Below are 25,191 nucleotides of genomic sequence, written 5' to 3' on the forward strand. Positions count from 1 at the left end.
GGCTGGCTGATACCTCTTTAGTGTCAGGCACTCACCGAATCATTGGGTCGTAACACAGTCGCTTATCCAGGTGCTTCCACATACAAAACGTCCGTGGGGTCCTATTTCAGTCTGAAGGAAGCCGACCTGCAGCCAGCATGCGTTGTCATGCCTAGGTCAGCACAGGATGTCTCAGTAGCTATTCGGACGCTTACAAGCGGTGCCGATGTTTGGGAAGACAAATGCCAGTTCGCCATCCGGGGAGGTGGCCACACTCCATTCAAGGGTGCTGCAAACATGGAAAACGGCATCGTTATCGACCTCAAAAACCTACCTGCTGCAGGTATCTCGACGGACCACAAGACCATTACAGTCAGCCCCAGCCAAACTTGGGACCAGATCACAGAGCAGCTTGACCCCTATAATTTGAGCACTCTTGGTGCCCGAGTTGCCGGTGTTGGTGTGGGTGGCGCAGTTCTCAGCTGCGGAACCTCCTTCTTCTCCGCTCGCTATGGGTTTATTTGTGATATGGTCGAACAGTTTGAGGTGGTACTCGCAAATGGAGACATTGTTTATGCAAACGCCAACCAGCACTCCGATCTCTGGAAGGCCCTTAGGGGCGGTTCCAATAACTTTGGCGTTGTCACATCCATTACTATGAAGACCTTCAGCCAGGGCAGGTTCTGGGGTGGTCAGACTTTTCACGACATCTCAACCCGAAAGGAGCATTTCAAAGCACATGAGGACCTCGCATCAATGCATCCTTATGATCCATACGTTCATTACATTAACAATCTGATTCTCAATAACGCGACAAAAAGCTGGTTCATTGGCAACAGCTTGCAGTACACCAAAAGCGACCCCCCCGTTGCTGAACCTGAGGTGTTCAAACCTCTCCTCGCCATCGAGCAGACTGCGCTCTTTCCTGGCGGCCCTACCAATACTATTCGTATTGACAATGTTACTTCAATTTCTCGCGAGTATGCCGCTCTCGCCACGTACCCTAAGCGCTGGCTCTTTGCCACTGTCAGCTTTGCCCCTTCTGCGGCTATGATGGAGGAATTCTTCCAAATGGCAGACAAGGCTTTCACATCCTTAATCGAACTTGACGGCTTCATGGTGTCCATGGCCTACCAGCCTGTCCCAAGTGTCATGTCTGAGCGCAATGGTGCCGTGGACTCTCTCGGACCAATTCAGACGCAGGGAAACCTCATCTACATTCACATGAGTGTCGCCGTTGACGAGTCTGAGAGAGACAGTGACAATATCATTGAAAAGGTGGTGCAGTCGCTGGTTGCTGACGCAGAAGCCAAGGCCAAGAAGATGGGTTTGTACAGGAGCTATCTCCAGGCGACGTATGCCGAGAGTTGGCAGAATCCCATCGAACGTCGCAGCAAGGGTACACTGAAAGAACTGCTAGCAACGAGCAAGAAGTATGATCCTCGACAGGTATTCCAGAGGCAGGTTCCTGGCGGCTTCAAGTTGCCCAAGTCTCCTTATGTCGTAGGTGTCAGGGCCGACCTTAAATGACCATTGCGTACTCTTTCGGCCATCAATTGTGATTGTAGATCCGGGTTGTAATTGAATAACCTGTATGGAAGGATTGTGAACAGAAAAAATTTGAGCGATGCAGCAACTAGCTGAGTTTTCTAGAACTGAACAGATTCCTATAGTCAACGAAGTCGCACTTTAGCATATGTGATAGTAGGATGAGTCTGTGCTCAGCGTTCATGATGTCTCACTCAGCAACTAGATTTGAGCAGTCAAGTATTGCACAGCCATGACGATTTCTAATGGAATCATGCTCCGAGACATTCTCACTGCTTTGTACATTTCAAGCGGTACATGAAATCCTCGAAAATACAGAAAATTGGACCTAATTCCGAAGTTGATCCCAACGCTTGTATTCCGCAGATACTGTCAATTGGTGTTTACCCAAGCCTTGTAAGATACACAGCTCCATGGTATTTCAGGTGCGAGTAAGCCATGATAAAATGTCCTTGTTATCAATAATCACGTAGTTCCCAATATTATGGGCTCAAAACATCCTTTGAATGGACTGCCACAGACAGCTGAGTCTTACTAGTTAGAAAAGCACACTTCCACAACGAAGATCAAGATTTAACGCTAAGCACGATTGCCAATGACAGAGCTTTAATTTTAGAATTCATCATAGTTTAAGGTTAATTAAGTGTTTCATTGTAGCTGTTAGCCTTGATGTAGTTGCATGGTTCAGCTTTTGATATTTGGACGGCTGGAAACAAAACCAACGTTGAATCCAGGATATAGCTTGAACTGGAAAAGCCCTAACTCATATGCCTTCATCGGCGGACCCAAATTCCAGCTTCAGGACACGCCTATGGTACGGGGTACCAGTTGCTCTACCAGATAAGAATTTGTCTTATTGAAAGACAGTTTAGTGATCCTTCCTTGGCCTAATTAGCAGATGATTTAATTTAGTCGAAATGCGCCTCGATTCTTTTGGTCTAATTCCCCCTTGTCCCCTCCATTAACCGTCTCCTAATTACTCTGGGAGTTTAGAAATCATAGTCCATCCTCCCAAAAAGAAAACGGTGACTTATAGATGGAAAAAAGGCCGCCCGTCTTGCTAATCATGAATTTACGTTATCACAGGGGGTGACCATGGTATGTAAGACATTCCGCTATTGACTAAACTATCTCAATTATGATCCAACATTGTATCTCTGCTCATATGATCATCTTTGCCTGCCGACATCAAGTGCTCTTCTTCGCGACCTCTCTAATGTGAACAAGTTGTGTCGCAACCTGTTTGAAAGTGTCTTCAAGGCTGCTAAATTCTAGTCCTAAGATTTCCCGTGCCGGTGACGCGTCCAGAGTGAAAATTCCCTTCGGCAACTGCAAATTGTCTGGCTCTCCCCTGGGAATTCGATTCACCAACTGAGGGAGTGTGTCTCTGAAAAGGTTTGCGATTTTCTGGCTCGAAACTGCCCCGCCTCCAATGACAAATCTCCTGCCGCCAGCCTTAGGCTTCAGCAATGCCAGTACATGGGCGCGCGCCATGTCTCGTACGTCAACATACAGATGCAATCCATTGGGAGGCAGTGGAGACTCGGATGTCAAGCTCGACTCGAGAAAATTGCGCCACAAATTGAAGTTGCTTTGGTTGAGATCCTGCGGCGTCTTGTAGACGGATGGGTCAACATATGGCCCATACACCATGGGCGGGTTGATAGTAACGAGATCAAATCCAGGTTTGTTGTCGGAGATGAAGTTCCAGGCTGCTCTCTCAGCGAATGATTTACTTGCGCTGTAAGCAAGATTCGGTGAGTCAGTAGAGAGAGCATCATCCCAGGTAATAGGGTTCCAATCAGCGTCAGTGTAGACCTTAGGAGGGTCCGTCTCCTTGGGTGCGCCCCAATTAATAACGGCGGCCATGGAACTGGTCAGGACTACCCGCTTAACGAAGGGAGCAACGCGTGTAATACTAGACAGAATCTCGGTTGTTCCCTTCACCGCAGGGTCGAGAAATTCGAGGTTCGAGGACACAGCACGATAGTTGAAGGGCGACGCAGTATGTATGACTGCATCGAATGGGTAGTTCGAAGTGAGAGCGGCGTCAAAAGCGAAAGGGGTAGTGATATCTGGGACGATGTAGTTTTCGAGTTGGCTAGAGGTATAGGTGCTGAAGGTCTTCGAAAGCTGATTGGCTTTGGACTGCGTACGTACAACGGCCCTGACGGAGTGACCTGCCTTTAAAAGCTGAGAAAGAATATGCTGGGCAACGAATCCGTTCGCGCCTGTCAGAAGAACGCGATAAGGCATCTTAACGATATTGAGCTGTGTAAAGCTAATGAGTTTACAAAAGCTGAAGTCTTCAGGTTAGATTGACTCGATGAATGTGAAACTCTAGTACACTTTAGAAAAAGCACAGAGAACAAGCGAATATATGTACTCTACGCTTACAGATCGAACTTCTTGACTGCAAGATTTCTCCACATCTAGAAGTGTGTAAGCAAAGGTGGAAAGGAAAGCCTTCGTGTCTCAAAATTTTGCGCAACAATGTCAGATACTGAAGGATCAGTACGCGATAGACTGGCTGCTGACTACTAACACCGGTTAAAAAATGCCGGCTGATTCACAGTGGTAATCAGTGGTGAGTAATCCACGCTTACTATTTAATGCTAGTTTGTCACACATTTTCCGACTTTACAAATGTGCTAGAGCCACATTTTATCTAAAACGAGGCGAATAAACGGGCCCGGCGAATGCGAGAGAAGAAAATACCTCGGAAAGGATTACTCACAGCAGCATTTAGTACAACTACCAAGTCTTGCTCAGCGACTGGAGAACACCGAGGTATTATCTCAACGAAAATTAATAGGTTTATATAATAAGACAGACAGCCTCCCTAGGTTCTTGACGTTTTGGATTTAACAAACACTGCTTCTGCCAAGACGTGATACGTTCTGCACCTAGCACTATTCATTGAAGTTCCGATTATCACCACAAGCACGATGAGCAAAACCATGAAAGCAGTTGGTGAGAACCTACATTTTCGCCCTCTTTTCAGGATGCTGAACCGATTCCAGATATCAAAGAGGGCAGGGGACCTAAGGAGAACCTATTCATCCGGTCAGACATGCCAAAACCCATCCCGGGCGACGGAGAGGTGCTTGTTAAGATCAAGGCGTTCGGCATCAATCGAATGGACACAATCCAACGCCTTGGAGACTACCCTTTGCCACCACAAGCTCCGAAAACTCTCGGGGTTGAGTTCAGCGGCATCATTCAGGCTTTCGGTCCTGGCAGTCATGGCACTTTCGAGAAAGACGATGAGGTCTTTGGTTTAGCCTACGGAGGTGCCTATGCTGAATTTATTGCCGTAAATCACCAAATGCTGCTGCACAAGCCTGCGAGTTTGACCTGGGAGCAAGCTGCTGGAATTCCAGAAGTAAGCCTGCTTCACGACCCCTAAGCTTTGAATCACAAGCTGGTTAACTATTTAGACCTGGATTACCGCTACGCAGGCGCTTTTTCTCGTTGGAGAGTTTACTGCTGGCAAGACGGTTCTTTGGCACGCTGGCGTGTCAGGGGTCTCTATTGCCGGCATCCAGCTTGCCAAGGACGCTGGTGCGGCCGCGGTTTACGCTACGGCTGGATCGAGCATAAAATGCGATTTTGTTGTCCGTGAGATAGGAGCAACAGGGGCTTTTGATTACAAAACAGAAGACTGGGTGGCGCGCATCAAGGAGGCAACCAACGGTAGGGGGGTGGATATTATTATTGACTTCATTGGCGGCGGCTACTTCCAAAAGAACCTTGACGTTGCGGCCCGGGACGCTCATATTGTGCAACTGGGCTTGTTGGGAGGGAGCAAAATTGACGGCGCAGATATTGAACAATTGCTCTATAAAAGGATCCGAATCGAGGGAAGCACCTTACGAAGCAGGGAGATTGAGTATCAGGGGAAACTACGGGATAGGCTGGAAGAATACATCCCACACTTTGAAACAGGTGATCTCAAAGTGGTAATTGATACAGTACTGTCATGGGAGGAGATTCAAAAGGCGCATGGCCTGTTGGAAGCCAACTCGACCTCAGGGAAGATTATCTGTACTATTCCATAGGAGATTTATCGAGCAGATGTTCTTTTATGATCTTGTTAAACTATAGATCCGATGTAAAGAAAGATATAAGTCATAAAGAAAAGTAGGAGTTAGTGTAGGCTATGTAGGCCTGGATACATAGAGAACCAGGTCATACGATGTACAGAAAGTTCGTGAGGTTGGCACAAAAGGTCGACCTTGCTTGGCTCGGGACATGGAATCATTTGCATATTTGTATATAGTCATGATTGAATTAAAAATTAAGCCCTAAAAGTTTTAACAGCAGTGATTGGGTTACTGTTGTCCGTATACCTACTTACGTTGGCGCTGTCCAAGCACAAGTTGCAAACTAAAGGTTCTCTTTTTGCATTATTAACACACTACTGCATCCACCACCGGAGTTCAGCCTCCATAATGTTATTTCAATACGTGAATAAAAGTTGATCATAGGCCCACCTTGGGTCGCAAAATATGATTTTCAACGGCAGAGAAAATATTACTGCGTGTGTAGCTCAGCCCGCACGACCTAGGTTTGATTTAGCCTGGATCCTCACACTGCTCAGCTGTATCTCATATCAAACCTGCAAAGAGTCCTCAGGTTCTAGAACAGAGATACGACTTTGCATATCAGGTCGCTGTAGTTTTAAATCAAAGGTTTTTTTTTTAATTCGGAAAGGAATGTCAAATGCAAGATAATTCAACGGTTGACGTAAGCTGCAGGATGCAGGATGACACGGTTGTGTCATCACATTATGCTCAACCATCCTAGAAACCTGCAAACCCAAGCCCAGCATCACAAAGCATTAACTCCACAATAATAACGTCAACAGATCTTGTAACAGAACCGAATAATTCAGAGGCCACTACGAACGAATTTGACCAATCTCTCTGCACCACTACCACGCATCATGCTAAAGTGATGCTCGCCCTCTATAACCCTGGTGGTGATAGATGCCCCAGGGAATAAAAGGGCCCATTCACCAGGCCCAAAGTCCTTCCTGCGCTCAGTCAAGAACTTCATACCTTGACAATCTTCTCCCTCCATCATTGCAGGAGGAATGTGTGGATAGTGCACGCCGTCAAACGCGCATTCACCAGCCCAGATGATGTTAACGCGCAGCTTACGGGCTGCTTCGGGTGCCATAGCAGGCGCGTGGTAGTCACGAAGAAGCTCAGTCGAGGCTCGAAAGTGCGGCATCAGCCATTGGGGCGGCTCGCATTGCTCTACTCCACGTCTCATCTCGTTACGGAAGATCCCAACCTTGTTGCAGTGGTTGTAAAACCTGTCGGGCAAACTGTCTAAGCCGTTGTTGGGCGGGGGGGAATCGATAAGTGTCAAAGATGCAATTTCTTCGCCAGCGGCAATGAGTTCTTGAGCGACAGCAAAGGCAAGGATACCTCCAGCCGACCAGCCGCCTAGGTGATAGGGGCCGTGGGCCTGACGGTTGCGCAGACCAGCGATGTATGACTGTAACACGTCCTGGAGGGTATGATCGTACATGCGGGAAGGATTCCTGGGTGACGAAGTCAGTATTGGCTTGGTTTGAAAGTGTATCATGCTTGAAATGTTACTTACTTTGCGAACGGCGAGTTAAAACCAACAAGAGCCGTAGTAGGTGAGATAGACGGAAGGCTCAGGTAAGACGTAGCCACTCCGCACCCATCAGGGAAAAGAAATAGTGTCTTTTTTGATCGAGCGCGAGATCCTTGCAAATACATGGACCAGGCAGGAGGGATCGTGGAAACAACAGTTGGAGTTGAGACTTGATCCTTCTCCTTCAGATCGCCCATATTGATCTCAAAGTAGGAAACTGGGGTGGGACAACTGCTTGGAGTATCGAGACCATTATTTGGTGTCATCGCAGCAGAGAAAGGAGACATCGAGCTCTCCAAGTCCTGGGAACCGATGGAAGACGCGGTGTCAGACTCGACGCTCAGAATATCACTCTCATGTGAAGCCGATGATCCCGAAGAGGAAGCGACCGTACCAGAGACGCGCATCCTGATGTCACCAACAGTCAGACACTCCTCAAAGAGTGCACGTTCTGGCAGTTCAATGTCCAGCTCGTCGCGAAGTCTGCCACAGATGACTAACGATAGAAGAGAGTCAACCCCAACGTCAGCCAAACTAACATCGTTGGCAAGCTCGGCCTCGGCGAGACCAATCTCATCAGCTAAAATCTTAAGCGCAATAGGCCATGAGTCGGTGGTGTGCTGCTGGACATTTTCAACGGCTTGCTCCTCGCCTGCAACAGTGTCTCTGGAAGTTAAATCCATGTCGGAGGTATGACCTAGTTGCGGTCCATGAAGTGTCTTGTCTGTAGCGCTGCTTCTGGAAACCTTCTTCATGGCAGAGTTAATGATGTAGCTCATGAGTCGCTTCGGCACGCCCTGAAGCGCAACACCACCAAGAACGCCCACGAGCTTCTTGTTTTGGTCAAAGATGATGACATCTCCAGTCCATAACTTGTCCTTGCCCTCGTTCATCTTGACATAGGAGTAGTAAGTCATGTGGGCATCAAGCTTGGGCGTAAACAGCTTCATGGACTCCCATCCGTGGTTGACAAACAGTTCTTTCTCCAGATCTACACCCTCGTTGGCATTCATGACAAAGCCTGCCAGCTGAGAGATGGAATCCAGGAAAGCAGGGTTGCAGTACCATTTGCCGGAGTCATTAATGCCGTGGAAAGAAACAGTGCCTGTGGCCTCAAAAGTTTTGTTGCTGAGGGTAACGGCAGACAGGCCACGATACTTGTGGTCGAAGTCGGCAAGCTGGCCAACCATCTTATAAATCATAGACTTGCTGAATCGGAAGGTGCTGTCATCATCTCCGACTTGTGCCTGAATGGCCTTGATGCGAAGCTGAGCTTCCGCTGCAGCTTTCTCGAACTGCATTCGGGTTGCTTCGACGTCAACAAAGCGAATTTGGCAGTTGGCATGCTGCTCCACAACCTCTCCCTTGTCCTGTTAATCGATGGTTAATGATGAAACGTTTAGATGTTTAACTTGTATAAAGTGGGCTTACATTAAGAGTGGAGAAAGTGCAGGAGAGCACCCTTTTGACGACGTCGAATTTAGCCTCGGTGCGAAGGGTCTGCTTGTTACCCATATCGTTGGCTATAAGAGCGCTCTGTATGTGCATATCTGCGACCTCTGTTGCAACACTGTCAACGTCCATCCCAGTAATCTGCTTCACATAATTGCCGATCATCTGAGCGACATCTGCGTATACAGACTGTGAAGGCGAGTAAGTCAGTAAGTATTCCAAATTGATTTATGGCTAAACTAACCGGAGTGCAAAGAGGTACGCCATAAACCTTGTGGCCTTGAGCCATGGAGTGCACATCGTCGGCATTGAGGTCGATATCCACGACTACCTCGCCATCGGAACTGGGCCGAAGGGTATTCTCCACAATATTGTAGATAGATGAAAAGGCTAGATGTGCCGGGCTCATAGCGGGAACAGCATCGCCTTTGCGGAGACTCCAGTCATTGGTGTATTGCATCCAGTATTCCTTCAACGTCCATCCGTATGAGGGCAGCTGGAGAACCTGCTGGCACTCTGGAAAGTCTTCGTGGTATCTATTCCATTCGATACTTGCACCTGACAAGTACATACCAGAGAAGGCCTCCGTCAACAACTGCCACGAGTCGATGGTCTTGTGTGCAGATGCAAACGTCTGCATTGTTGTGCCGATAACCTCTTTGACCATCGGTGCGACAACTGGAGCAGGTCCTATTTCAACAGCAATGGTGCGATCATCCAAAACACCCTCTGCGTTAGCGACAGACACAGCCTGCATGATGTTGACTGGGTTGCGGCAATGCTCGATAAAGTAGCCATCTCCAAACTCGGTAGAATCTCGGAGGACTTTACTTTTGGTGGGCGAGATGACAGGAATCACCGGCTTCTGAACCTGAATACTCTTCGCAATTTTGCGGAATGGAGCAAGGATTGGATCGACCTGAGAAGTGTGGAAGGCGTGGGCTGTGTCAAGAATGTGACATCGTATACCCTTCGACTCGAGAACAGTTCGGAATTCCTTCACGGTGGCAATTTTTCCACCTAAAACAATGTTGTGCTTTCTGTTTCGGCAAGAAACCTCAAGGTCGCGCCCAATAATTCCAGGGATGGCAGCAAGAACGGTTGCCTCTTCCGCCATGACAACAAGCATTGCATGAGTGCCTCGAGCCAGATACTGTTCCATTAGTTGGGATCGCTTGCCGACTAAATAGATGGCGTCAGCCTGAGACAAAGCTCCAGCAGCGTAAAGCGCCGCATATTCGCCGAGACTATGGCCAACGACTGCCTTCGGCTTGATACCAAACGATTCCCACAGTTTGCACAGAGCCATCTGGAAGGAAACGTGTGCCAACTGAAGACAAGTTAATGAAGCGCAGTTGAAATAGTCCCGTCGCTCAAATAAAGGCAAGATAGACGGAAACCCCATCTGGATGCACAAGTGGTCGTAACGCTGTAAGTTAGACCTGAATGAAGCGAAGCGTGAATACAGGTCTGCTCCCATTCCAGCATGAGGCGAGCCTTGTCCAGTGAAAGTGAAGATGAAGCCGGGTGCCTTGGCGGGCACTGGGAGAATCTTCTCACCCCCGCTCCGCGAATCCAGTTGCTTTTGTAAAAAGGATTTAAGTTGTGGCACACTGGTTGCCATGACGGCAACCCGGTAACGGTGGTGCATTCGACGAGCGGTAGTTGTGTACGAGAGCTTTGCGAGAAGATTGGGGTCTTCTTGCGGCGCTCCTTCATCAAGCCATTTAATAAGGTTGTTAAGGTTAGCAACTAGAGAGTCTGCAGTCTTAGCCGAAATCGTTACGATGTGCTGACGTCTCGGGTCAGGGCCTGTAAAGTTATGATCGACAGGAGGGGCATCTTCCAGGACGATAGCGGTGTTGCCCCCAGCGGCAGAGAAGTTGTTCAACAAAACTCGACGGCTGTTGTTATGTGGCCTAAGCCAGGGAGTAGGCACTGTGGCAATTCGAGTGTTACGCTCCTGTAACTCAGGCAGTCTATGGTTGATCTTAGTCTTGATGCCAATATGTGGAGGAATCGTGGAGTGCTTCATCATCATGAGCACCTTAGCGAGACTCGTGACACCAGCTGCAGCTTCACCATGACCGACGTTTGATTTTACAGCACCAAGATAGAGAGGATCTGATGCTGGACGAACGGATACGCCACGGGCAGTCAATGGAGAGAGCGAAGTGACAACTGAAGTGGTTTCTCCTGCATCGCCAGCTTGAGTGCCAGTGCCATGCATCTCAACGTAGCTGATTTCGTTTGATCTGACCTTGGTCTCTGCCAGAATATGCTCAAAAAGTTCCTTCTGGGCAGCAGCGTGTGGTCGTGTTATTGATTCAGCTTCGGCGTTGTGGTTCGTAGCAACGCCAAGGATGCACGCCTCAATAGGGTCCTTGTCCTTCTGCGCGTCGACCAGCCTTTTCAGAATAATTGTGACAACAGCCTCGCCACGACAGTATCCATCGGCATTATCGTCAAAAGTTTTACAGTTGCCAGTGCGAGACAGAAAGTGGCCCCTGTCCAGTCCGGCCGTCATATCCGGGTTAGTCAGAACGTTGGTACCTCCCACGATGGCAGTGTCGACTTCACCTCGCCAAAGTGCATTACATGCCAAATGTAGAGCAGCCAAGCTAGAACTACAGGCAGTATCAATAGTGTAGCTCGGGCCGCTAAATTTGAAGTGGTAGTTGATGCGGCCAGGAATAAAAGCACGGTTGCCGCCAGGAATAAAGTAGGTGTCAATGTTCTGCGCGCTGTTTGTTTCCATCCAGTCGTTGCTAGTAGCACCAAACCAAACACCTACACGGTGCTTCTGTGTAGACGGCGTACGATCAGGTACAATACCAGCCTTCTCAAGTGCCTCAGCAGCAGTCAAGAGAGCCAAGCGCTGAGCAGGGTCCACTTGAGCGGCCTCACGAGGGGACATATTGAAGAAGGCGGCATCGAAGTGAGGGGCTTGGTGAAGCCAGCAGCCAAAGCCAGTGCCTGAAACATTCTTTACTGAGGTATCGCCGACATGAGCTGCGGCATTCCATCGAGAAGAAGGAACCATCTCATGAGTGTCAACACCGTTGTAGAGGATGTCCCAGAATTCGTCCATAGTGTCAGCGTTTCCGGGGAACCTGCCAGAAGCGGCAAGAATAGCAATAGGCGACTTTGAGGAACCCCCGTCGGAGCCCAAGGCCCCATTGGCAGCTAGTGAATAGAAATCTTCCGGCATCAAGTGGGACTTCTCTTTCACACAGTAAGAATCCGACGATAGCAGGCGGCGAACAGGAGCTACCAGGCGTTCTGTGCTGTGGAAAGCGAACGGTTGAATGACAACTTCGGTAATGTTGTCAGATTCGGACTTCGTTACGAGCTTTGCGTATTCAGCAATGCGGATTGGTAATTGTTCCAGGGCCATTTCCCGCTCAAGGCAGTCGCGAGCTGCCTGTTCGAGTGCGTCACGGAGGGTTGCAGTATTAGGAAGTACCTGGCCCTCAGTACTAGTAGATATAATAGGAATGCGAGCTCGAGGAGCGTCATCCTCGGGGATGCCAGAGAGAACTTGCGCGATGTCGAGCTCACTATAGAAAAGCTTGGAGTGGTAAGGTGCTGTGATGCGCAGTGCACATGACGTAGACGCGAAAGACTTGCCGATGCCTGAAGAAAAGAAATCGGAGAGAACGGCAGGCGGACCAGAAACCGTTGCTTGGTTAGGACCCTAGATTCGCCGTTAACTAAGTATCAACCTATGTTCAAGGTTGGGTGTGACTTACAATCACAGCCGAGATATAAGGAGTAGCAGTGACAGGCAGGCCAGTGTCCGCAGCATACTGGCGCAAGGCATCAGCGAGGGCTTTGGGGCTGGGTCCTGTCACAGCCCGAGACCAGGATTCAAAGGTGTTGCTTCCAGCAGTAGTGCCTTCTCGGTTTGTAATTCGATTGGCAACGTCCCATGCAAGTGCACCCAGACGAACTGCAACAGCTACAGCATGGAGAGCCGGGTACGTTAGGCTGGGTGCGCTGTGAGCACAGCTCGCTGCTGCAGCTGCGAGCGCACCGGTACAGATACCAGCCAGGCAGCTACTCTCAGAGCCAGGGTAAACTTGGCATCCGCTGCTGTGTTGACGGATAAAGAGGCCAAGTTGTGTAATACAAGTCAAGGCCTGGACGAGGCAGGGGTTGAGTTTGCCAGATCTATATAGGGAGATCAGGTCCGCCAAGGTAGCGAAGCGTGGGCATTGCTTCTGCTGCTCTGGTGACAAGCGAGCTACCTCATGCTTCAGCACTCCGCAGCTACGCTCGATGAAGTCGATTACCAGTGGGTCTTGATGCGTTTTTACCAAACTGCACAAGGTATCTGCGATATCATGTGTTTGGTCGCCAAAGACGTAGGTGAAAATTTGATCCGGACAAGACATGTTGAAAGACCCTTAGTTAATGGTGAAAGAGATTGCGTTCCCAATGGTCCGTAAAGGAAAGTGAAAAGTCTTCGTCAGGTCGGTAAATCAGACTGAGACTTCGAAAAAGATTCCTTGAATAGTGAACGAAGCGCCAAGTACAGTTGAATGTAGGGACTGCTTTGGAGTAAAGTCAAGCCCCCAGAATGCAGCGCCAATCATGCTATCTTATACCTTCACCATCGCAATTGTCAGTCAAAATAGTATATAGATATACCGACCGGTAACCGGGTAGACCGGGAATAGCTAGCTCATGTTGTTGTGTATCGAGATACGGGATTGCCTCATTTGGCCTGTTACCGTAGCGGCAGCTTCTAGAACGCACCTTCACCTCCGAAGAACTAGGCAGGAAGAAGGAGCTTTGCACCAGGAAAAAGTTACATCATATCTCTACTTAGTACATTGGCTAATTTAATTAACCTGTTTCGTAACCGTTCGACCCAAATCTGGTACAGGGATTGGACATAACTGGGCAGTATGATTAGAGCGGATACATTGCTCACTCGGGGACATTGGAATCGTGCACTTGCTGCGGCAACACATCATTTTTTCTTCTTCGCCGTACGTTTGACATCTGAGATGTGCCTAAGGACCCGGTGTAGCAGTACTACTTGCGGATACATGGTCCCCCTGTGATACACTCAATAAGTACCTTCTCGCTCATCTTGTGACTGGCCGTTTAGTTGAGGGTTGTAACACAGCTGTTGGCCCATCGATATGGTACCAAGGGGAGGAAAGCTTAATTCGGGCTGCACAGCCTACATGTACAATAATAAAACCGTTAAACCAGCATTCCAACTCAAAGAATATGGAAGAAAGACATAGAACGATGTTCGGTTGAAGAGACCAGTCAAAGTCAACTCGGCTGTAGGGTTGGGCAGCAATCGGATGGCACCTCAACGTAAGATGGTTAAGCAATCTTGGCATGCAATTACAAAACTCATTTGGTTCTAGGTGATTACATTGTATCTCGCACATGGGTTTCCGAGGTTTCTCATAGACTCAGCGAGGGACTAATTTTCGAATGGCTCAAGAGTTACGTAACGCTCAACCCAAGTGCCTCAAGGTTTAAAGCAGTCTATGTCAGAATCCTGAAACCATCTCGGCATACTGTCATGACGAACAGTTCAGGATCATACCCTTCCCTGCAAATCGCGAGGTGATTTCTGGCTAGTCATGGCTTCCATCGGGGATATGAAAAGTGAGTCCGCGGATTTCGCTAACCAGATGTCGGCAACCAGCCTGATCGGGGTTCCGCTTTTACCGGTCATCGGCTCTCATTGATTGGCCCCTTATTTGTCCGTTCCCGAAACGGTAATGTGCTGTGGTCAGCCCATCAACCTAAACTAGTAGATGAGTGAAATTTTAAATCGCAGCCCGCGGTCATGTGTTTGACGATCGCCGTACGCGGTGATCGAGAGAGATTTTCGCGGTCTGTTCATTCGTTGATAGCCATAGCTGCCTGTTAGAAGCCATGCCCTGGACGCGTCAGTGTACAATTACAAACTTTTGGGGGCTGTTTATAACGCAGACAATTCGATGATATGACTATCATGGATGATTTTGCGTCAAGACACAAAAGGCTACAGACTCACTACACGCATGATCCTCATAGAAATTATTGTTTCGTCACAAAATCTACGTTATGGACTTTTACCGGAAGTTGAGGAGTTCCTTAGACTCTATCACATCTCATGGTTCCGAGCTCCTACGTCAATCGGAAAACGGGTTAATCAATGGCAACCCTCTCGACGACAGGTCGAAGGCTGTACAAGAACCTCGGAAGAAACTTCTTGAGGCCGCAATCAAGCTGATTCAGTTTGCTACTCTTCCCGAGGAGTATCTTGATCATCTTGCTAATAGTGTACACTTTAAACCACTTGCCCACAGTAATTGACGTGCAAGCTGACATTGACTTCGAACAGTACCAAGAACTGACTTGTGTGCGCTGGCTTGTGGATCTTGAAGTTTTACAACATCTTCCCTACAATGGCTCAATATCGCACCCTGTGTTAGCAGCCAAAGCTGGCGTTCCGGAGAAACAGCTGAAAGGCGTTGCTCGGATGGCAGTGTTGAACGGATTCTTGGAGGAACCTCAGCCTGGCCACGTCGCACATAGTCGATCGTCGGCTCTACTGGTACGCGACGACAACTTCATGAATTGGGCTCGTTGGATGATGAACTATTCAATGCCCGTAGCTTACAAGTTTGCCGACGCTACTCGCCGATGGGGTGAAACCGACGCCAAGAACCAGACAGCCTTCAACGTGGCCCAGAACACTACGGATCCTTTCTTCGATCACATCAGGAAGAACGCGGAACTTACATCGGTTTTCTCTGGCTATATGCGCAACGTAACTGCGTCTCGACCATGGAGTTTGTCCCACGCTGTCGAATGCTTCGATTGGGCTTCACTTCCTGAAGGTGCAAAGGTCGTCGATGTAGGCGGCTCTCACGGCCAGCTGGCAGTCCAACTAGCTGCCAAATTCCCGCATATCAAGTACTTAGTGCAAGACTTGCCCGAAACAATTGCAACCGCTCAAAAAACTTTCGATGCCGACTCCAGCATCGACTCTGGAGTCAAGTCCCGCATTCAATTTATGTCAGCCGACTTTTTCAAGTCGCAGGCGGTATTAGATGCCCATGTCTACTTCCTACGCATGATCATTCACGACTGGCCCGACCAAGATGCTCGCATTATCCTGCGAAACCTCCGTGCGGCTTTGGAAAAGAACCCTAAAGCTCGAATTGTTATTATGGACACGATTCTGCCTCCCCCAGGCTCGACAACTTTGCAACACGAACAGCAATTAAGAGTACGGGATCTTATGATGATGCAAGTTTTCAACGCGAGGGAACGCGAATTGGATGACTGGAAGACTTTGCTCAACGATGTCGGCATGGAGATTGAGCAATTGCGTCAGCCCGACGACAGCGTCATGGGACTTTTGACAGTACAGCTGCAGTCTTCTGCCCCAGACAGTCCCAATGAGTTCGTACAAATCAAGAAGCCTATCATGCCGGCGACCAACGAAAGACCCGTTCTCATCATCGGTGCAGGTATCAGCGGTCTGTGCCTTGCACAAGCTCTGAAGAAGGGTAACATCCCTTTTCAAGTTTACGAGAGAGATCCAGCAGTCGACTCCCGCCCTCAGGGATATCGCTTGAAGCTGCGGAAAGATGCTGCTGTGGCACTTGCAGAGAGTTTACCCGAAGAAGTCTACCAGACTTTCCAAACTTCTTGCGCCACTTTAGCCATTGGAGAGACCGATTTTAATCCATTCACCGGTATGGTGATCAATAGTCGCGCTGGTGGAGGGCTTAGCGGAAAGCTTGGCCTAAATCCCAGCTACTGTGTCGACAGAGCAGCCTTCCGCACCGCTCTGATGACCGGGATCGGAGATTGTGTTCACTTCTCCAAGGAGCTTGGGTCTTATAAGTTGGATGTCGATAAAGGGGTAGTCATTGTCACTTTCAAAGATGGAGAAACAGTTGAGGGTCGGCTTCTCGTCGGTGCAGATGGTCTACACTCCGCCGTACGCCGTGATTTCGTTTCCAGTCACAAGATCAAAGATACAGGCGCTGCTTGTATTTACGGCAAGACCCCAATGAGTTCCGCTGTTCTCGAGAAATTCCCAGAGAAGGGTATGAGATGGATGACAATCGTCTCTGATCAGACACCGATGCTCCAATCATGCGTCATTGGAGAAGCACCGGTAACACTTTTGCTCGAACCGATTCGCTTCAGCGAGGTTAGCCGTTCTCAGCATCAACTGCCTGAAGATTACATTTACTGGGCACTTATTGGGCCTGAGGCACGCTTTCGGTTGGACGGCGAGACGTCAACCTCCAAAGTCAGCAGTTCAAAGTCACACAAAGCAGCAATAGAGGCTGCCCGTCTCAGTCTCTCCATCACACAGGAGTGGCATCCTTCTATTCGTTCAGTGTTAGAGCTACAGGACACACGACAGGCAACTTTAATCCGAGTCGTGTCTTCAGTTGCCAACATTCCTGCTTGGGAACCATCTGCCTTGACGACTTTGCTCGGTGATGCTATTCATCCTATGAGTCCTTGCGGTGGGGTTGGTGCGCAGACTGCAATTTGTGACGCTTCTAGTCTAGCAAAGACAATCATTGCAGCCCAAGGATCACCTTCCGCAGAAGATATTGGGGCATTTGAGAAGGGTATGCGGAAGCGTGCTCAAAGCAGCATTCTTCAGAGTGAAATTGGCTCAAAGAAGATGTTTGGGTTGCGTTCTTTGGAAGACTGCGATGCTTGGATAGAAGTTTGAATCCCCAAAGGCTATACGTGTGTGCGGTGTTAGCAAAAAGAATTATTGGACGACTGTTCTTATCTAATAAAATTCTCACACAAGTAAGATTTGGCATGTTTGTACTAACACTGGATCTTACGGGTTTAGTGACTAACTGCCTAAACTAATGAAAGCATGAATGAGTTTCTGCTAAGAAGTTTCCTTGACTTGATGTCGATTTCTGATAATAAGAATAATCATTGCAAAAAGATCAAATTGTGTTCATTGTGAAGTTACAAATATGGAAGATGACCTCAAAGAAGGACGCAAGGGTTCTGGAACGCTCGCGGATACCAACATGTTTGATAATGAGTCTTACAATTGCGTATCGCGATTGCTTGCATCACAATAACGACCATGTTAAATTTGTCGTGCTGCACTACAAGGTGTTATACTAATGTTCATGTTGAAACATCAGGGGCTTTATTAGTGTAGTCACCCGGCATACAGGCTCGACTACATCACTTTGATCCAGAGTGCAACATTGACATTTATACTCTACACTAACCAGGCACCGGTAGTGATTTAAATGAAACAACGCACGAGATCTGGTACCGGAGTTGACTGAACAAACTTGTCATCCTAATTACCGGCAACTCGTCAAGGCTTAAACTTGATCGATATGGATGATGGATATCGGCAACTAGCATGACAATGAATCCCGATTCCGTCCAACTGATGGCACCATACGAAGTTGATGGTTTTCATGTAAACTAGAATGGTCGGGCACAAGGGCTGCGGCGTCTACCAGGCCCGGAAAGCCCGGAGAGGAACCAGCAGAGAATCAGATGCCTGCTAGGGAGATACCCGACCGGGGACTTTCTGCCATCATCCATTCGCAGACTCGAATGAAGAGTTCCCCACTTCGACCGGGGATTTTGATAATTTCAGTTCCGCTTCAGGAAGTCTACCCAATTAAGCTTTCTGTGGGACCCAGAGGTGCCGTCCAACTCCTAGGCCCACCCATGACACGAACAACAGTCGGCGATCAATAACCCCATCCAAGCTTGTTCAGATCTCTGGCTTTCAGAACTCTAGGGATCCCAACCTGATGACGATTTTAGCTAAGCAAAGACATGAACAGGAACCCGCACTGGATGCCGCCGGCGGAATTTGCACTCGGTCACTAAGTCAGCTCGGCAATAGTAAAAGCATGTCGAAATTTGATGGTAAAATGCTGGATGGTCAAACTTTACGTCTGGAACGATGGTCCTTTTCTTGATTCTTCAGATTATCTTAAAAGAAGTCCTGTTGCTACACTCTTCCTCTGATACCAGAACGAGAACTGAGTTGCCACACACTTCCTCGGCTCTTGTTTCTATCATTGTATCAACCTCGGCTACTTTCACCAAGTCGGATTGCAATTATGCCAAGCCGGATTCAAGAAGACGAGCTCTCTGAGCTTGCGTTAACCCTTTCTTCTGCTTCCCAAGACCTCAACAAGTTTTTGTCTGCCCGCGGCATCCAAAAACTCTCAACAGACGCACCTGCACCCAATATCGCGCTCACCAATGAGAACAAACCTTTCTTCCAAGCTAAAACCTCAATCATCGACGCCGCTGAGCGGATTATCCGCCTGGTGCGTGGACCGCGAGACGCTTTGGTCACTCTCAGCTTTGAACACTGCGCCACGGCTTCTCTTCAAATTGTCATGAAATACAAGCTGGCTAGTTATATTCCACTCGAGGGGAGTATAACGTATACGGCGGTGTCCGAAGCTGTTGGAAAGCCCGGGGTTACGCCTGCACTTGTTGAGCGTGTTCTCCAGCACACCTCCTCGTTTGGATTGTTTGAGGCCCAGCCAGGTGGCACCGTCGCACACAGTGCCATGTCCTCCCTTCTTGTAACCGACCCAGACTTAGAAGCATGGATGGATCTGAGTGCCACTATAGCCTATCCGGCCGGAGCTTCTGTGCCTAAAGCCATTGAGAACTATGGTTATAGCATGGAGGCAGATGAGGCGGCCTACGGAGTTTCCATCGGCAGGAAGATTTCTCAGTTTCAGCGTTTCCGTGAGGCTGATAAGCTGCACGATATGTTCGCTCGTGCCATGCGCGGTATTTCTCTGGGTGGTGCTTATGACATTCGTCACGCAGTAGACGGTGGATATCCATGGGACTTGCTGGAGCAGGAACACATCCGCCTTATTGTTGATGTTGGCGGCGGCCCTGGTCACGTTTCCATGGGACTGGCCAAGAAATATGCGAAATTGCGATTTGAGGTGCAAGACCTGCCGGAGACTGTCAAAGTTGGCGCACAGTCTTGCCCTGAGGAGTTGAAAAGCCGCATTACCTTTCGTCCGCATGACTTTATGAAGCCTCAGCCGGAGCATAAGGTCAGCGGCGACGAAGGCATTGCTTACTTCTGCCGCTTTATTCTTCATGATTGGAGCGACAAGTACGCCCAGAGAATTCTGCAGAGCCTAGCCTCATCTCTGCGGCCTCAAGATCGCATCATTATCAACGACGTTGTGGTCCCTGATCCAGGCCAGGATAGCCGCGAGAGAGAGCGACGGATGCAGTAAGTCTACATTAATTTCCTTACTACTCATTAGCAACTGACTGAAGGTTTTTACAGTGATCGTGACCTGTTGATGCTGATGAATCTCAATGGTCGCGAGAGAACGAGATCTGCTTTTGAGTGTTTATGCAATAGCGTGACGCCGAAGTTAAATGTACGAAACGTATTCCGACCAGAACTCGGGGAACTTTCTCTCATTGAGATTGCCTTGGCGGATACGCAATATTGACAGAATATGATCCGCGTTGTCAAACTGAAGCGTTCGAAGTCTTACGGTCTGGATTCGGTACTGAACTTGGCAACCTATCTAAATTCGATTAACTATAGCAACCAGCTAGATATATGAGCGAATTGTAAACCAAAGCGAGCCTAAGATTTGACTGTTCAAAGACTTTCATATGGCTCAGTTGCAAATACTTTCATTCTCACGCAAAGGCTCAAAAATATGTCTGCGGATGTCGATATATATCAACCAAAGCACACTGTCGCTTATCTGTGGAACTTGGATTTACGAGTGCTAAAAGATTTACTGTAGCGGCGTATAAGTCGGAGCCCAACGAAACCTCAAACAAAAGCATGTAGTAAGTATCTAGTTATAATTAGACACGTTGTGTCAGTAATTGAATCGGTCCTGCTCTTACAGCCATCAATTGTGCTCCTGAACTAGGGGATACGAGCCTGCACGTAGAATTGAGTGATGTGCATGAATTCTGGTATGTCTAAATTCTGCTATGCCTAAAAGCTGGTTTTGTTCCAACATGAATTCTTATGCCTAGTCTTCACAGGTATCTCGCTTCAAAAAGAAACTCAAAAAAAGATCGAATCCCCTCCTACAACAAATAAGATAAAAAACCATACACGAAAAGTCAGATCATGTGCTCCTATACTCCCAAGTCAACAACCCAGCCAGAATGGCTTCCTCCAGCTTTGAAGACCATCAATAACAACAGGAAATAATTTACAGAATAAAAGAGAGACTATGTTCGTTTAATGCTGTTCGCTTTGAAAGTGATTCGATCAAGTTCCTCCTGAAGGGCCTGGTGATGTTGATCAATAACGCTAGACATGCGTCCTTTGATGAGGGGCACAGAGCAGATAGCTGCGTCCGAGCAAGGCGGTGTGGGTGGCATCGAATCGTGTCTGGCTACCGGAGGGTGCCACTGACGCAGCCTCTTGATGAGAGGGTCAACATATTCCCGAAGATGTGTCAAAACCAGGTGTGCAGCTACAAGACGCTGGGCTTCGTTGTCCAGACAGTAATTCCCAACAAAAGATGTCGTGATTGCAATGCGTCCAAAGCAGGAAGATTGGGTCTGTTCTTCTTGGGGAGAACATTCATCGTCCAGAATGGCTGCATACCAGCCTAGGGCTTTGTATATGGCCAAATAGACCAAAACGAGAACCTCTTGCCTCATGAAGCACCGGCAGTCGAGGAGGTTATGAAGGTTTCGTAGATTCTCGCGGTTGTGAAATAACACAGTTCCCATCTCGCGGGGAGTATCCTCAAGTAACTGGTCGAGGTGCGAAGTGCAAGTTGGGTCTTTCACAGCGGTGAGACAACCCTGTGCAAGAAAATGAAATTCGGAGACAATTTCCAGGACCTCCATGGTGCAATCATGGATTTTGCCCCGACGGGATAACCCGTCATCTGAGTAAGTGCTCAAACTGCTGCGGGCGGAGTCCACCGTACCGGAACGACTTAGTTGAATACTCATTGACTGTTGGAGTCTGTGGTCCATAGTCTGATCGAGAAAAGATGCACGTTCATACTCATGTGTCATTGGAGTAGGCATTGCCATTGACTGTTGCTTTGTTGTAGGAGCGGGCAGATCGCCGAGAGTCATAACCTGCCCAAACTCGTGCGATGTGGTTGTGTCGAAACACAGGCTCTGATCAATGAGGTTGTTCGGGTCCGAGGTGACTTCCAAAAGCCACATCATGTCGTCTTGAAGGTCGGTATGGTGTTCCGGAGGCTGCTCGGACATGTGCTCTTGTTGTGATACTTGTGATGATGAAGAAGCGCTGGAAATGGCCGATGATGGTTCCTCTCGCATCGCTAGCGACGTTGATACCTGAGCTTCGGACATGGGCGTCACAGAGGGTAGTATACGGGGACGCTCACCGGTGCGCATAGACATACTATATGCACACTCGAGTCCCTTAAGCTCACAGCGTTGGCATCTTGGGCGTTGTTTGCCACAACGAATCTTCTGAGAGCTGCATGCGTTGCATGATTTGCGGACTTTGCGACGTTTGCGATTGTAAACAAGAGCAATGTCGTCGTGAGGGGTTTGAAATGCGACTGATTGTGCTGACATCTTCTGTGATAGACTGTTGGATGTTGAATCAATTTGTGCACAAGTGGGTTTATGTGCACACTAGGCGATAGCTGGTAGCAATCTCGCTCAAAAGGCTTGGCAGCTAGGAAGTATAGGTGACTCAGTCTCAGCAGTTCGTTCAATTGACCCAATCAATGGCCGAGGTTGCTGTAAGTAGAGAATTTCGACAGGAGAGAGGTGGTGAGGAGAAAGTGAAACCCGTTGACACAGCTGTTAAATTTTAGTGTTCTGCTGAATTCGGAGAAACAGGAGAGCTTAAGTAGAATCTTCATGTCTGAATATCACGCAAACTCAAAAGAAAACTTCATCCCGAGTCAAGCCCTTGCTCAGATGGAAAGTTTGTGAACGAAAGTTCACAAACGTGACGAATCAGCGGGTCAAGTGCAAAATCTTAGATTCAACAGATGAAGTTCTGACAGGTAGGCGAAGATTTCGGAGAACGAACGTCTTCAAAATCACAGTTGAAATGCCTATTCTACTTCCCAAAAATGAGCTTGGTGACCATAAGAGACTGTTTCGGAAGGGTCCTTCAAGAGCGTTCATGTTGGAGTGCAGCCTTTCTATAACACTTCATATTCTAGACCCCGCCACCAGTAGGGCTTAGGCCCCATGATATGAAGTGAATTATTTGCCATAAGAAACAGAACATGCTGTATCTTTCCGATCTTCTTGCCTATTTGGTAGTTTCTACGATAGATTGCAAAGCTCTTGTTAAGTAAGTTACCGTGGCGTCATGTCGTAAACCCAATTTTTAGACTGTTATGCCGTAATGATAGTTATAATTGGTCGCTAGGATCATGCTACTAGCGGTGAAATGAATCCACGAGTTTTGCGTCAAAGGATTTAGGTTCTCAATCAAAAAACATCCCATCCAGCACGGTGGAACCGGTGGGCTGGCGGTCAAATCCCGCCGGCGATCACGCTCGAACCTGTGGAGCATCTCCCCAGGATTTCTTCTCTGTTTTGTCGTCCGGCGGTCTGGTTTCAGATGCTATGGGCCAGTTGAAAGTGACTTTACAGATCTTGGCTCCACAAGCAAAGTCAATCTGATAGTATGCTCATGCTCGTGGTAAGGTTGAAAACACCCCGTATCAGTCGCGCCCGCGTTGGGGTGATTATCGAAACGTAGAGAAATGCCCGAAAATCGAAGCTAGTAGTGCACATCGACGCAAGGGATCAAAACAGACGAGCTTAGACTTTGGTAAGACATTTAGAGCTGGAGTTGAAGGGGGGCAACGCACCCATTAAGTCTGTCAATTGCAATTCCTAGGTTGATGGATAAATTCGTAAACGAAATATCATGTCGATTGTGAAAGTGATTCACTTCCAGCATTTATTCGGCTTGACATCTTCCTTCAGACATCCCAATAATTGAGCTTAGGCCTACATTTAATTCAAGGTTCGTGAGGCTTGTAGAAAGCATGGGTTGAAGAACTGGTGCAGACTCTACATCCTGACATTACACAAGTCCCTAGTAACTTTAATAATTGCCGGTGCTACACTTGCATCTTCCAAAGACTCGGTGGGCCGTTAGAGATGTCAAGGTCGGGAGGGGCTGGTGACGAGAGCATCTTGGATTATCGCTGTATTTCACGTTGAATTTGGCCGACTGTTATGGAGGTCGCCAATAAGCCATACTCGATCAACTCCCATTTGATGTTTCCCCGGGTATTATTGTATGGTTACTTCAGTCTCTTATAGTATAATTTGCCTTAAATTCGTCTGACAAGGTCCAGACCCGACGCTATGGTGCTGAATCCCGATCTTCAAGGAAGTTCTACGACAAGTCCAAACACTTCATGGCTATCTCACTGACTAGCTTGAGATAACCTTTGTTCGTTTTCGAGACGGTTGAATACGCTCTCCTTTACCTTTAGCGTTATTGGAAGCCTTTTTTGGTATAGCAATGAGCACTTTCTGTTCTCTACATTTTGCTGAGTTATCCCATACTGATACAGTTTTCTCGCTTTGTATTGTCACGGCGATCATCCATACTTGTGATATCTACTTAGGTGCACAGCTCAAGACGTCGTAGCCACGAACGGCTTTTAAGAGACAAGAAGGGGGGGGTGGCTGCTTGAACGTTGAAAATATAATAGCCCGGCGAGTTGCTGCATGCGACATGGCTGCGACAATGTGAGATTGAGACTGGGTATGGGGATCGTGTATTCTTTGAAGATCGCAGGTTTAATCTCACCGGCCAATTATACATATCTTGTAACATGTCGGTCTCTGTTTCGGGATCCACTTGGACAGGAAATGGTGTGGTATCATTGAGACAGTGCTTCCGATATAATACCTGTTCCAAGCCCATGTCTTGAAAAGTCCGCTAAAAGCTCGCCAAAATTAGAATTTTGAGCAGGTGACTCTGGTTTGGATGATTTCAGGCTGACTTGATCAAATCTTGACTCTATGAGCAAAACCAGCGTTCTGGGTGTGGTTGTAAGGTAGTAGTATCCGTAGTTTATGTTCTGAGCCAACTTCGCGTCCAACTAAGCAATGAAAGTATGTATGACGTGATCAACCCGAGCAAGTCTCATCATGAGTATTCTGCTACGTGACATAGTCATTTTATTGACTTCCAGCTCTGTAACAAACGCCCGGTGTCTTTCTAGTGGAGGAACTTTAACTAGGAAGGGGAAGTGAACTATCCAACGGCTCCAGCTCTATTCTAATGAGTCAGAACCAAGATGATGAGGCCTTCTAGGAACACTGCTAGTCGATTGACTGAAATGATTACGTTTCTAATGACTTAATACAAATGATAGATAACGGTATCGGGATACCTGAAATTATTTGCCTTATAATAAGAAATGATTGTGCAAGTGGTAAGCTTATAGTCGTGGCCTGTTGGTTGCTTTTTGAGACAGAAGCTCATTTCTACTTCTCAAAATACTTCTTCCAGATGGAATTTTTAATGCTACATGGCTTTGAGTTGATGAAGAAGGAAATGGAATGGAAAAAATGAAA

General features: G+C 48.0%; 5 protein-coding genes across 5 annotated transcripts; 3 read left to right on the top strand and 2 right to left on the bottom strand.

Moving 5' to 3' along the window:
* Nucleotides 1-147: 147 nt before the first annotated feature.
* ColSpa_07618 (bifunctional solanapyrone synthase) lies at nucleotides 148-1,509 on the top strand (the record flags this gene model as incomplete). Its single annotated transcript, XM_049273830.1, has 1 exon — nucleotides 148-1,509. One exon carries the CDS (start codon nucleotides 148-150, stop codon nucleotides 1,507-1,509), a length of 1,362 nt encoding a protein of 453 aa, XP_049129787.1.
* Nucleotides 1,510-2,715: 1,206 nt separating this feature from the next.
* On the bottom strand, nucleotides 2,716-3,783 carry ColSpa_07619 (ketoreductase azaE; the record flags this gene model as incomplete). Its single annotated transcript, XM_049273831.1, has 2 exons — nucleotides 2,716-3,660; nucleotides 3,688-3,783. 2 exons carry the CDS (start codon nucleotides 3,781-3,783, stop codon nucleotides 2,716-2,718), a joined length of 1,041 nt encoding a protein of 346 aa, XP_049129788.1.
* A 2,637-nt stretch (nucleotides 3,784-6,420) lies between these two features.
* Nucleotides 6,421-13,010, bottom strand: ColSpa_07620 (non-reducing polyketide synthase pks27; the record flags this gene model as incomplete). The annotated part of the gene is made up of 5 exons (XM_049273832.1): nucleotides 6,421-7,081; nucleotides 7,144-8,531; nucleotides 8,593-8,802; nucleotides 8,858-12,310; nucleotides 12,366-13,010. The coding sequence occupies 5 exons, from the start codon at nucleotides 13,008-13,010 to the stop codon at nucleotides 6,421-6,423; spliced, it is 6,357 nt and encodes a 2,118-aa protein (XP_049129789.1).
* A 1,684-nt stretch (nucleotides 13,011-14,694) lies between these two features.
* ColSpa_07621 (O-methyltransferase aurJ) lies at nucleotides 14,695-17,341 on the top strand (the record flags this gene model as incomplete). The annotated part of the gene is made up of 2 exons (XM_049273833.1): nucleotides 14,695-14,913; nucleotides 14,975-17,341. 2 exons carry the CDS (start codon nucleotides 14,695-14,697, stop codon nucleotides 17,339-17,341), a joined length of 2,586 nt encoding a protein of 861 aa, XP_049129790.1.
* A 1,387-nt stretch (nucleotides 17,342-18,728) lies between these two features.
* Nucleotides 18,729-20,111, top strand: ColSpa_07622 (O-methyltransferase aurJ; the record flags this gene model as incomplete). The annotated part of the gene is made up of 2 exons (XM_049273834.1): nucleotides 18,729-19,882; nucleotides 19,940-20,111. The coding sequence occupies 2 exons, from the start codon at nucleotides 18,729-18,731 to the stop codon at nucleotides 20,109-20,111; spliced, it is 1,326 nt and encodes a 441-aa protein (XP_049129791.1).
* Between the last annotated feature and the right edge of the window lie 5,080 nt (nucleotides 20,112-25,191).

This window comes from Colletotrichum spaethianum (assembly GCF_022836535.1).
Source record: "Colletotrichum spaethianum MAFF 239500 DNA, contig19, whole genome shotgun sequence".
NCBI classification, from domain to species: Eukaryota; Fungi; Ascomycota; class Sordariomycetes; order Glomerellales; family Glomerellaceae; genus Colletotrichum; species Colletotrichum spaethianum.